The sequence below is a fragment of the Xiphophorus couchianus genome, chromosome 11 (assembly GCF_001444195.1).
Source record: "Xiphophorus couchianus chromosome 11, X_couchianus-1.0, whole genome shotgun sequence".
Taxonomy (NCBI): Eukaryota; Metazoa; Chordata; class Actinopteri; order Cyprinodontiformes; family Poeciliidae; genus Xiphophorus; species Xiphophorus couchianus.
In genome coordinates this window covers 5,833,372-5,846,599 of record NC_040238.1, presented here as the reverse complement: position 1 = coordinate 5,846,599, position 13,228 = coordinate 5,833,372, and the positions used below count along the sequence as shown (strand labels likewise).

The following is a 13,228-nucleotide window of genomic DNA, read 5'->3' as shown; positions in this document are numbered from 1 at the left end:
CTCCAGGTCCGGTGGCAGAACGGAACGGTCGGAGGCAGGATGTCCTTCTAGGGCCGCCGTAGAGAACCGGCCGGTCCGAGCCACTGCTATTCTTAGTGCTGCCGGGCCGCGGCGTCTGTCACGTTCACCGCCGTAAATCAGAGCCTGGCGGCGGCGAGCCGACACGCTGAGAAACACTCGGATGAACCCGGAGTTATTCCTGCCAGTCTGGGATTATGGCTGACATTTTTCTGACATTTTTAGACATTTTCTCAGGATGTTTCAATAAAAGAATCAAGATCTGCTTTTGGTTCTTCATTCAAACAAGTTAAATTTATTAGAGAATATTTCAGCAACACAAACAGCTTTATACAGTAACCAGTTATGGATAAACATCAGATGAACATATTGATGAGGTTTTAATTCATTTTTAAGCAGAGCATCTCCAACCAACTGGGCATTAAGTCTGGATTTAAAGGAACTCAAGAGTTTCGGCTGTTTGCTCCAGATCTGTGGATCATAGAAGCTGAAAGCTTCATCTGTGAAGACGCTGCTGCAGAAATCAAAGCCACTAAAGAGAAACTAAAGCCTGGATGAGTTTCTCTGATATGAGACTTTAGTCTCTGATCCTGGAAATGTTCTGCAGCTGGGAGAAGGCCCACTGTGGAACCCACGGGTCAGAGGTCAGAGGTTAGCCTGATCTCTGGTTTACAGCTGGAAGACCTGAAGCTGTGCTGACTCTAGATCTATAGCTCTAGGTTGTTCCTCTTTAGGTTAAATCATAATAAAATTTTTGTTTCTCTGGAGAGAAAATGTAAACTGGAACGTGGAACTTCTGCTTGGACCTTTGACCTCTCCCACGCAGCGGAGCCACAAACGCTAAACATGCTAACAGTCTAAACAAACGCTACGCTCATCTTCACTTTCAACTGAGATAATTATTTTCCTTTATTTAGTCGGCTTTTCTAATAGTTACAAGATAAAGTTCAGTAACGAATCCAAGAACCACATCTTGAATAATAATTTCTGGGAGTTTTGTTGCTCAGAACCGAATGAAATTATTGCTGCTTTCAATTTATTTATTCATCTAAACGTTTCGAGTCATGAAAAAAATAAATTCAGTGAAAGTGTTCAGTAAAATCCAAGTATATTTATTTTAATAGTTCCAACAGCAGATAAACCTGAGTATGAAAACTGTTATGAATTATAAAGTCTCTGGAAACAAAAGTATCCTTAAACAGCACAAAGAAACGATAAACCATGTAAATGAATGATTTTGTTTTAATTTATTGACTGATGACCTTGCGTTGACCTCTGAGTAGCAGTGGTCAGTTTCCTGCCGAGTCCCACAAAGAGGCGGCGACCTGCCGAAGGTTTTTTTTTCCTTTTCTGCTCGTCGTTGTGAAGCAACAGGACTGACTCGGCAAAACGAGGCTCCGCTTTCTGTGACTCGGCTTTTCTTTTCTCTTAAATTCAGAGAAGCTGCCTGGAAGCGACCGGCTTTGATTCGGTTTGTGGAAGGTTTAGGAAGCGTTTAGTTGTTTCCTCTGGGGGACTTTAACCGTTACGCCGGCAGACGCTTCTGCTCCCGCAGCTTGTGTAACTCTGACGTGGCGTTTTGGAGGAACCAAACGCTTCCAGGCCCCACGACACTGAGAGTGACTCGCAGCAGCCTGCTGTGTGTGTGTGAGTGTGTGTGTGGGTGTGTGGGTGTGTGGATCCTGTCTAAACTGCTCTTCCCTCCCTGTGTTCAGATGGAGGCAGTGGGACAGAGCGCGTCCGGCCCGCCGCCTCTCAGGCAGGTCAGAGACTCGTGGAGAATCGCTGTAAGTTCAGCTTCTTAACTCCCCATGAGACCAGAAATGAAAAATCCTCCAGGCAGAAGGAGAAGCTGCTTTCCCCTGATTGTGCAACACTAAACACACATGTTGAACTAACAGAGAAAAATCGATTCAGGGAACGTTGCTGTTGGCACAGCAGCGACCCAAAGAACCCGGCAGATAAAACCCATTTCAGGCCAAAGGTTCACATGAATGTTTAAATCATTCACTTTAAACAGTTTGATTCGGTCATTTTGATTAAATCACTTTCTTGTAGAAACCTTAAAATCCAGATTTGAAAGTTTCCAGCTGGTCAGACTTTAGTTTAGTATTTGTGATCCTTTAAAGGAAATCTGTTGTGAAAAATTCACATTTTTGTTCCATTGAGTCTCAGCAGAAAAACACTTAAAAATACCCAGATGTTTTTGGGCAATAATTTCGTGATTGTTGGCTATGGAAAAACGGCTCCTTAAAAAAACAAAAAAACTGTGCTGTTGCCTAGCAACCCCAGCTATCCTCCAGCATTTGGTCAGCTGGTTTTCCTGATGTACAATGGCTGCTGGAAAAGACAAGAGTTTAGTTGTTGACTTGCTGCATTGTGGTTTGTTGTGCAGGAGGATCCGCTAATGCTTTTCAAGATGTACGGATGTATAATCTGTTTGCAGCCATTTTGTTGTGAGTGTAAACGTTGAGTTGGGGGCGTGGCCAGCAGCAGCTTGTTTGGATTTAAAGCGACAGAGACCCTAAAACAGCTCAGACTGAAACCTGATTATCTGAGAATAATTTAAAGAATATAATGAACAGGTTTTGAATAGGCCATATGCTGCTCTTTTAACTGTACTGCATTAATGCAACTGTAATATTATTTATAGGGACTTTAATTCATACAAATAAATAATAAAACAGGAAAAGATAAAGATATTTAAGCAGCTTGATTATATTGCATGTAATTTTTAACAGCATTTTAAATCTGTCTGTTTTTTCATATCAATTAAAGGTTAGCATGTGAGGGAATTTAAAATAAAAACATGCGCTCCTTCATTTAGCTCACACACTGAGGAAATGAGCCTAACATGCTTTAGCTTTAGCTTTAGCTGAACAGACTGTTGAGCAGAACAAAATTAAACATCTTGCTTAGAAAACTTTATGCTCACAAACAATCGCCATGGTTACCTCGGTGGTTTGGCTGCTGAAATAAGATTCAAATTCAGATATATTTATCTGTAGTTTTTTCACTGTAAAACAAATGTGCTCTTTAAGGAATAGAAGAGATCATTTTATCTGAAAACAAAGATTATTCATATTTTTGGTCCCTCATATATTCATCAATATGAAAAATATATTAAAAAACAGGTAAAGTTGTTTGTTCAAACAATTCAGATTCAGAAAGTGTCAACAAATCTAAAGGTCGAATATTTAATCTGTTCTGATTTTGTGTTCAGCTTCATTTCCAATTATCATGTAAATCATTAAAGGTCAAACAATTAAATCAAAAGGCCAAAACTGACGCAACAATCTTAACCTGAACAAAAAAGAAATTCAGTGATGATGTTTCTGCTTCCTCACCGGTTTAAAAGTTTAAAGTTTAAATTGAGTTTAAAGTTTTCCCGTTTGCTGCAATCAGAGTTTTTCCAGCCGTTTCTCGACTCGTTCTTGAATGCAGCGCATGAATCCAAAGCGTTCCGGGTTGTGTGTGTGTGTGTGTGCGTGTGTGTGTGTGGATAACCTGAGGAACCGTTTCCTGTGAGAACAGTCGCCATGTTGTGCTCTGCTGTAGTCAAATGTTGTGAACTCATGCAAATCCTCTTCTGTTCCTCTTTAATGAAACATTTAATTCACTTTCTGCTGCTTTAGCTCCACATTTGGTCCAAATGACACAGGAAGCTTGTGTTACTGATTTCCTTTGTGTGTATTTGTGGAGTATTTAGAAACTGACTATTTAAAATATTTCTGTATTTTATTTTTCATAAGCAGATTTTACCTGGACTTGCTGCTGATTCTCTGCAAAGATTTTCTTTGTTTGTTTTATGGGAACAAATCCAGCAGCAATCCTTTCTTCTTAATATTCAGTTTATTAAAATAAACTCCAGAAAATGTCAGTAAATTAGTAAATCCATTTCTACCGCTCAACGATGGCTGCGTGGCGTTTGAGCTGCTATGGACAGGAGGTGGGACCTTTAGAAAAGATGAAGCTAAGTAATACAAAAGCAACGTTTTGGTTGATTACAGTGGAGTTTAGTTCTGATCCCAAAGTTTAACGTTTTTTCCACAGGATGTCGGCTGATTGTTTTCAGAAAATCCTTTTTCATCTGGTTTATCTGCGTTGATGTTGCTTGGTTTGGATATTTGCCTGTGAATGAGTGAAACAAGCTTTGAGTTGCTGCTGTTAACGCCGAAGCTTCACTTTGACTTGGAGGAGTTAGAGAAGCTGCTGCATCATTTTGGCTCTCGCTGCTTTCAACACGTTGCAGTTTTAAGGTTTGGATCCCAGATTCCAGCTATCGAACGCAAAGTACTAATCCTGCAAACGGTTTTTGTTTTTAAGGGTCCCAAAAGGTCGGCGGCTAAGAAAGAGCCAAAGGACAAGGGAGAGAGCAACGAGGAGAGCAAGGAGAACCTGAAGGCCAAATCTGACGACTCGGGAGAGGAGAAGAACGGCGACGACGACCCGCAGAAAAACGGGCCAAAGAAAAAAGGTCAAATACTCAAAAACCAAAGAAAATTTTAAAATGTTGGCTGAAGCTGGCGTCTTCACACATTGGATCGATTCTCACACTAGGAGAAGAAAAATCCATTAAAAGCTCAAACCCAGAAAACACAAACCTAGCTGAAGTATGGTGGTGGCAGCATCGTGCTGTGGGGGTGCGTGGTTCCCTTTCTAAATTAGATGACATCATGAGGAGCAAACATGACGTCATCATGAACCAGGAAGTTGAATTTGTTCTTCCAGACGAACAAAAACAAAGTTCTTCAGATTAATCTTATTTTTTGCTTTTTAAGATCCAATTTCTGGAATGAACTCTTTGGGTTTCCGTAGTTCAGAGTGATGTCATCGCAGCCAGAGCCGCCATCTTGTTTTCCATTTATTAGGCCCAGATTCTGATTATTATTATTTTTAATTAATAAAGTCAGAATATTAGAAGAAAACAGTCACAATATTAGGAGAATAAAGCAGACATTTTCTGAGGACCATAGAAATCATGTTTTAACACAAACATCATTTTAATTTCAGCAGGTTTTGAAACGTTTGAACATGAACTGAATCTGTTTGGAAAGAATCACATGAACTGAACTGATCACGTCTGAATTTTCACAATTAAACACTAATTCTCTAATACTGTGTCATCTAGCTCACAGGAAGGATGATTTGAAAATGTTTCCTGTCGTTTATTCCTTTTTTAGAAAAGAAAGTGAGAAAAACATTTGATCTCTAATCGGATTCGGTTTGAAAAACTCTGATCTTATTTAGAAGCTCTAGTAAAGAGCTGGATCCAGTTCAACCAGTTCTGCCAGAAACTACTGAGAATCTTTAGGAAGAAAACTCAAAAACATTTAAGAAAAACTTAAATGCTATTTTACCAAACATCTGTAATTCTAATGTTCTGTAAATAAAAAAAATTCAGATCAAAACGGGAAAAGTTTGAGCTCAAACTGCTTCATTCTTTTTCTTTTCTCTTTTTCATCTTTTTAATTGAACTTCCAGCGGTTCTCTGCTGCGCCCTGCTGGCCAGCTGAGGTACTGCAGCAGCATTCCGCATTTTGAAGAGAAACTTTCCGGTGAAAAAAGCGGCAGATGTTGAGTTTTCCTGAAATCTGATCCAGAAACTGATTCTCCTCTTCAGAGAATCTGTTCTCAGAGTTTTTCAGAGTTTAGGATATAGGAAAGAAAAATGTTGTAAAACTTGAAACTTTAATGATAAGTTCTTGATTAGGACTGAAGCAATTAACCATATTCATTATGATTAATCAGTTATTGAAATAACTGTCAACTAATGTTGTAATTAATAGTTGACTGGAGTTTAAAGACTCAAAAAAAAGACCACAGGATGATACAACACTGGGAGCAGGAAGTCAGCTCAAACTGTTTAAATATGAACATCTTTTATCTTAAATAAAAACCTTTATCTGTAAATCTGCTGCATCCAGAACTCCTCTGTAGTTTTAGCTTCAGCTGGTTCAAAAGGCCTTTTATTAATTGTTTAATTGAAAACAGGATCATCTTTCCTCTGTTGTTGATCAGATTCTTGTTTTCTACAGATGGTCAAATGTTCACTGAATGAATGAAAGGTTGTTTAATACAATGTTCATTTTCTAATAATAAATGAGTGGAATAAATATTATTGAGGTATTTCTAATATTGTATAAATGGATGAAAGTTCTGCAGGATGTGATTTATTTATTATTTATTGATTAATTGCTAACCAATCGATGTTGGACTCCATGTTTCCCCCAATAGGAAACAAGCAGAAGTGGCTTCCTCTGATGATCGACGTGAAGCCTGAAGGGCCGCGGGAACGCTCGGCGTCCCGCAACAACAGCCGGCAGAACGAGCAGCCGCGGCTGGCGCCCAACGCCCGGAACGATCTCAGAGGTCAGCCAGACCGCTCTGATGGTCAGGAGAGGTCAAAGGTCACCACTGATGCGGTTGGTTTTTCCGGCAGATTGGCACAGTCAGAAGTACGAGCGGGAGTGGCGTGACGACCACGACGAGGTTTCCAGCGTGAAGAGCGAGGGAGCGCCGTTCCGCGGAGGGTTCAGAGGTCGCGGGCGTGGCAGAGGAAGAGGGCGGGGCCGAGGCCGAGGCGGCGGCAGAGGTACAAACACACGGAGACCTGTGACACAAAAAGCACATTATTCAGGTTCTTATGCTTCAGTTTGAGTCGCTGCTGCTTCTAAACATAAAAACCTTTCAGATGTTTTTGTCCATAAGTTTGTTTTAAATCTGTTTATTACGGTGGCCGACAGGTGCAAATGCGCAGCAAAAGAGAAAACATGCAAACAAAAAAAAAACACGCGCACAAATTAAATGCGGCAAGCAAAAAGCGAACAAAATGCAGCAAACAAAAAAGAAAACACCCCCGAATAAATGCAGCAAACAAAAAGTGTTGAAAACGGAAGTGCTCCAGACCACTAGGGGGAGTCAAAGAAAATCGAGACCGAGCCCAGAACGGTATGACTGACACAAAGTCTATCACGCTACCCATAAATTATTCTGTTATTCTATAATATTATAAAAGACGGCGTATCTTTTTATAATATAAGTACGTATAGTATTTATACGTACTAAATATAGTTATATAGTACGTATAACTATATTTCTTTTCAGAAATATAGTTATACGTACCTTTACTTTCTTTCAAATTTCTTTCTCTGAATCTTGCATCTGGTCCCATAGAAATGAATACTATTTTCTTTGACTCCCCCTAGTGGTCTGGAGCACTTCCGTTTTCAACACTTTTTGTTTGCTGCATTTCATTCGGGGGTGTCTTCTTTTTTGTTTGCCTCTCTTTTTGTTTGCTGCATTTTATTCGCTTTTTGCTTGCCGCATTTAATTTATGCGCGTGTTTTTTGTTTGTTTGCATGTTTTCTCTTTTGCTGCGCATTTGCACCTGTCGGCCACCGTAGTTTATAACCTTTAAAACTCCTGCAGTTTGATTTGACCTGCTGTCGGACCAATAATCAGAATAATCTGAACGTATCCAGGTTGGAGTTTAATCAACCAAACTTCAGTCGGATGTTTCATGTTTCAGCAGATTTGACCAGAGTTTAGCTTGATGGCCGTATGTAAACTTATGAGCTTTTTTTACTTTTTTGTTTTTTTGGGACAGAAAGTACAGAAAAAGAACATCGGATGTAATCGTGTCACAATGAACAATTAATAATTAAAATGAGCTCAAATATTTCCATTTCATCAACAATCGTTAGAGAAATTTCTTTAAAAAGTTGGAAAAACTAAACCTTAACTTTCTGTTTTATTAACTTAACTTTATTAATGTGTTAAATGCTCCTGCATTTTGTCTTTGGATGCAGAGAATGAATTATTCATTTGCATTATTGTTTATTTTGAATATTTAAGATGTTTCCAGTTCCAGATGTTCTTTTTTTTAATCTTTTAGAGGCTGTGCGTCAATAATTATTTTATTATTATTAATTGAAAATGGTTTTAAAACAAAAGTATTATCATTTATTGCAATAATTTCTGGAACTAAATTTCTGCTCTGCGCTGTTTGCCTACCAAGATGGCGCGCATCACTTCCTGTTCAGACTGGTGGGAATAAGCCCCGCCCCCTGTCTCTGCAGGTCACCATGACTACCACTACGGATACAAGGCGTTTGACGGGAAAGACGCTCCGTACGGCCAGAAGTTCGGCAGCTCGGTCACATATTACTACGACAACCTGAGCAACAGCGAGTTGTACGCCGCCGACCAGGAGCTGCTCAAGGACTACATCAAGAGGCAGATGTAAGCACCAATCAACCATTAATAACAGTTATTGATGACTAATGGTGATTATTAATGATGACTGATGGCTGGAGGGGAGGAGCTCCTCATGTTTCGCCTCTGAATGATTTTAGTGGAGAAAGAAAATTTCAGCTCTGATTCAAAAACTCTTTAAATGATTCAGTTTCATTTAAACATTAAAGGTTTAATTTTTCTATTAAATTCTTCAAAATATTTCAAACTGAACAGTTTGGTAATAAAATTCAATCTGATGTTTGATTAAAATCCTAAATTCAGTAAAAGTTTATTTACACCTGATATATTTTTCTCGCTGTCTGAAGTTAAATCAGATCAAATTTCTCTTATTTTAAATAATTTAGAGTTAGCAAAATTATTTCTATTTAATAAAATGCCAGAAATCTTGGTGGGAATAATGTTTTGAGATTTCTTTTTTGTAACTTTTTTCCTATTTTGTGTTTACACCATGTTCCAAATTATTATGCAAATTGGATTTAAGTGTCATAAAGATTAAATTTTTTGTTGTGCTATTAAATTTATAGATGCTATTGTGTGTCAGGGCTCTTTGAATCACTATAATTAATTTAAGAGAGCTGGTTGATTAGTTTGTCTGGTCAATTAAAGGAAATCTACTTCAGAAGGATGTTCCACATTATTTAACAGGCCACAGGTTTCAAGCAACATGGAAAGAGAAAGAATCTCTGCTGATGAAAATCATCAGATAGTGTAGTGCCGTATGACAAGATATGAAAACTTCAGATGTTTAACGAAAACTGAAGCGTTATTGTCCTGTGAAGAGATTTGTGGCTGATTCAGAACAAAGATGGTTTTACAGATAAAGACAGAATGAGGAAAGTTTCTGTTAGACACATTCATCAGATTAAGAGAGCAGCTGTTAAAATGCCCTTACAAAGCAGCAAACAGTTATTAGAAGCTGCTGGAGCCTCTGGAACCTCAAGGTGGAGGATCCTCCAGAGGCTTGTGGTGCAGGAACCTACTATTGGGCCCCTAACCAGAGCTCACAACCAGAACCGGTCCCAGTGGGCCCAGCTGGACATGAAGATTAATTTTCAAACAGACTTGTTCACTGATGACTGCTGTGCAACCCTGGATGGTCCAGATGGACACAGTAGTGGATCGGTGGTGGACGGCCACCACGTCCCGACAGGGCTGTGACATCAGCAAGGAGGTGGTGGAGTCATGCTGTGGGCCAAATCATGGGGAGAGAGAGAAAGAGAGAGAGAGCTGGTCGGCCCTGATGGTGTGAAAATGACCTCAGCAAAGTATCTGGACTTTCTGACTGATCATTTTCTGTCATGGTTCTAAAAGAAGAGCTGAACCTTCAGTAGCAAAATCATCTTCATCATGACAATCCACCATCTGATGCTGCCAGGAAAACCACTGTGTCATTGGCTGCTATGGGCATAAAGGGGAGAAACTCATGGTGTGGTCACCATGACCTCTGACCTCTACCCTACTGAGAACCTTTGGAGTTTCCTCCAGCAGAAGATCTGAATCCAGTTCATATCAACCAGCAGCTCTGGGAAGATTTTCTGACATCCTGCAGAGAAATTCAGCAGAAACTTTCCACAAACTCACAAGTTCAATGGATCCAGAATTGTGCTGTGATACCAGAGAAGGTCCAAAGTTAACATGGAACTGGGTCTGTTAAGATGGTTCTGATTGAAAAAGCTTTTGATTTTAGTACATGTGAACACTTAATGCTGCATATTCACAGAATGACCTTTTAATGTTCTTTATAATACATAAAATGTTTGGAAAATCTGCTGTGCATAATAATTTGGAACATTTTGAGTTTTTTATTTTTGAAAGAATCCTGTTGTCCTGGGGATCTTTGTTCAGTAAAATTAGATTTATACTGTAATAGTTCATGACTTGAAACTTATACTGACCATCATTTGCATTGACTATTTAGGAAAACCTGAGAAAATATCACTTGCATAATAATTTGGAAGATGGTGCAATCATTAATTTGATCAGGAAGGTTGTTTTAATTTAATCAATATTTATTATTCCTAATAACTCGATGACTTATTGATCATCTCCTATTTCTTACATTAAAGAAAGTTTTTAGTATTTTTTCTCAGACCAGTCGTGTTTTCATGAAGCTAGACGTTTCAAATCAAAACATTTAATTTTATTTTAGTTTTTAGCTTCTTCCTGCTGAAGAATATAGATTTTATTAGCACTAATAATTAACATTAATTCAAACGGACTCATTTCTATTGTTTTTATCTCCAAAGTGTGAAGCTGGAAAAGTTTGAAAACTTAAAATTTTCCGTGTGAAAAGTGAAGAAACTGTAAAATGAATCCAGTCCTGTAAAAATATAAATTTTATTATTGATTATTTGATGGAGTGACGGCTGATCCTCAAACTGCACATAAAAACCTGAACGTCTCTAAAATACTTACTGTTAATAGTTTTTAGTTTATTCATCCCAGACCATTAATAAAATATAAATCATGAGAATATCATCAGAGAGGACGGTGATGCGGATGCAGGAAGGATCTCTGGTAGCAGTCAGTGTTGCAACGTATCTAAAGAAGCTTCTTACTGAAGACTAGCTGAATGACACGGTAACATTTCCTCCTCTTTAAATCCCCATTTTATTTATAGTTTTAATATTTATTCAGTTCAATTCAAAAGTACTTTAACCTCAATGGGTAATTAAATGTTTTTTAGTCTTCAAAGATTTATTGTACCACTATTTATGTAAAGAATCTAAATTTGATGTGAGCTGAAGTCGGGTTTCTTGCCGTTTTGTGTAAAAATGTTTCTCCTGCAGAAACATTTGAAGCCTCAGGCTGATCACTGGTGGATCTCAGAGAATCAGGTCTTTAAAGCCGAAACGTTCGACCTGCAGGTCCAGTTTGAGTCAAAACGAATCCAAACATCAAACCGACCAAATGGGTCATCAGGAAACGGCTGATTATTGTGATCCAGGTTAATTCTGACCCAGATGTTGGTATTGTGTTGGTGAAGCTGAGAGCAGATCAACGTTTCGTCTCCTGCAGAGAATATTACTTCAGCCTGGAAAACCTGCAGCGGGACTTCTTCCTGCGCAGGAAGATGGACGCCGACGGCTTCCTCCCGGTCGGACTCATCGCCGGCTTCCACAGAGTTCAGGCGCTCACCACCGACGTCTCGCTCATCCTGGAGGTCAGACTCGCATACGTACACCACAAGACGGACAAATTAGTCCAAGAGGAGAGAAAAACCAAACATTTTTACTGACTGAAACAGTGAGATTAATGCATTTATGACATAAAATAAAATCATTAATATGGGTCTTATCCAGACTATTGAGGCTGTTCTACAGGTGAGTACAGGTACTGAGCTTTAGCTGAGGAAACTGAGAGTAATAAATATTTCTTAGAGATTTCTATAACTAAATATTTTATGTATTGACAGGAGAAATTATGATATTGCAACATTTTATTTCACAGTTGGTTTGAAGTTAAAAAGCATAAAACGTTTTCCTCTGATAATCGGCAACAAGAGAAACTGGAACAATGTCTTTCTCTCTCTCTATCTCTTTCTATCTCACTCTTTCTTTTTCTGTCTCTCTCTCTCTATCCATCTCGCTCTTTATTCCTCTTTCTTTTTCTCTCTCTCTGTTTCTCTCTTTATGTGAAACTAAGTTTATTTTAAACCTTTAAATTAATCTTGCTTCTTGTTTTCACTGTTTTAACTCCACTACTGATTTCTTGCTTTTTGTTTCATCTATAAAACATTACATTTTAATTTTGTTGTGCTTCTGTGAAATAATAGATGATTTAGATTCTGATTTCAGTCAGTTTAGGGATTAAAAGTGTGAATCTAATAAAATCTGTCTGCTCTAAAGGCTCTGAAGGACAGTAAAGAAGTGGAGGTGATCGACATGAAAATTCGCCGGAAGGACGATCCCGGGCGGTGGCCTCTTCCGGGCCTGATGGCGCCGAACCACACGGACTTTTCCCAGCTCATCAACTGTCCTGAGTTTGTTCCCAGGCAGATGGCGGAGGAGTTCAGAGGTCAGCAGAAAAAAATTCATCCAGCGTCGTCTTTATTCTTTGGTCAGATTTCTGTTGAGATATAGGTCTGAAATTTCATTTATGGTAGCTTTAAAAAGTCTTAAATTCATTTTAAAAAACCAGTAAGTTGGCCTTAAAAATGTTTATCTGTCTTAAATTTGGTCCTGGCAGGATTATTTATTCATGTTCTATGTAGTTTTATTTTCTCGCAGTACTTTTCTGCCAGGCTAAAATTTGAGTTGTACTGACATCAACATTACATTCTTTAACTGCAGGTGCTAACTAACTAGCTGATAATATGCCCTTGCTAACCAGCTAGCTAGCTTTATTGCGTCTGTCATGGGTATGTGTTAGTTTGTCTCATGGCTGGACAAAGTTTTTACATTTCTGTGGAGATATAGGTCTTAAAATTAATTCATAAAAGTCTTAAAGGTCTTAAAGAATCTTAATTTTATGCATCTAAAATCTCTTCAAATGTCTTAAACTCATTAAAAACTTTGCCTGAATATGTCTTAATCTGTGTCTCTGCAGGATTTAGTCTCATATTCTATGTAGTTTATTTACCTGTAGCTCGTTTCTGTCAGGCTAAAGTTGGAGTCGCACCCAGATGCTAACTAGCAGCTAACATACCCTAGGTAGCTAGCTTTTCTTTTTGTATGGTCTCATATATTTAATGTAGTTTGGTTTTCTTTACGGATTTTTATTCTGTGGCTCAAGGCAGTTGAGGCCATCGCTAACTAGCTGCTAATATGCCCATGCTAACTAGCAAGCTATGGACAGCTAGCTTTTTTGTCCATAAGTCTTCATAAGCCGGCTGGATAAAGTTTGAGTTGGGAAAACCTGCGGAAACCTGAATTCCAGGAGTTTTTGGTGTTTAAAGTGTTTGATGAAAATGTTGAGGATGTGATATTTAAACAGCAATGCACCTGACTGT

General features: G+C 38.6%; 1 protein-coding gene across 3 annotated transcripts in view; it reads left to right on the top strand.

The window, feature by feature from the left end:
- Positions 1-13,228, top strand: part of larp1 (La ribonucleoprotein 1, translational regulator) — a 37,051-nt gene that overhangs the window by 15,224 nt on the left and 8,599 nt on the right. For 2 of the 3 annotated variants that reach the window (XM_028031242.1, XM_028031241.1), the window contains exons 4-10: positions 1,734-1,805; positions 4,345-4,495; positions 6,256-6,390; positions 6,461-6,613; positions 8,100-8,262; positions 11,296-11,440; positions 12,126-12,294. In XM_028031242.1, coding sequence (XP_027887043.1) covers positions 1,734-1,805; positions 4,345-4,495; positions 6,256-6,390; positions 6,461-6,613; positions 8,100-8,262; positions 11,296-11,440; positions 12,126-12,294 — 988 coding nt within the window. The remainder of the gene's footprint in view (positions 1-1,733; positions 1,806-4,344; positions 4,496-6,255; positions 6,391-6,460; positions 6,614-8,099; positions 8,263-11,295; positions 11,441-12,125; positions 12,295-13,228) is intronic. The other variant, XM_028031243.1, reaches the window with a different exon arrangement.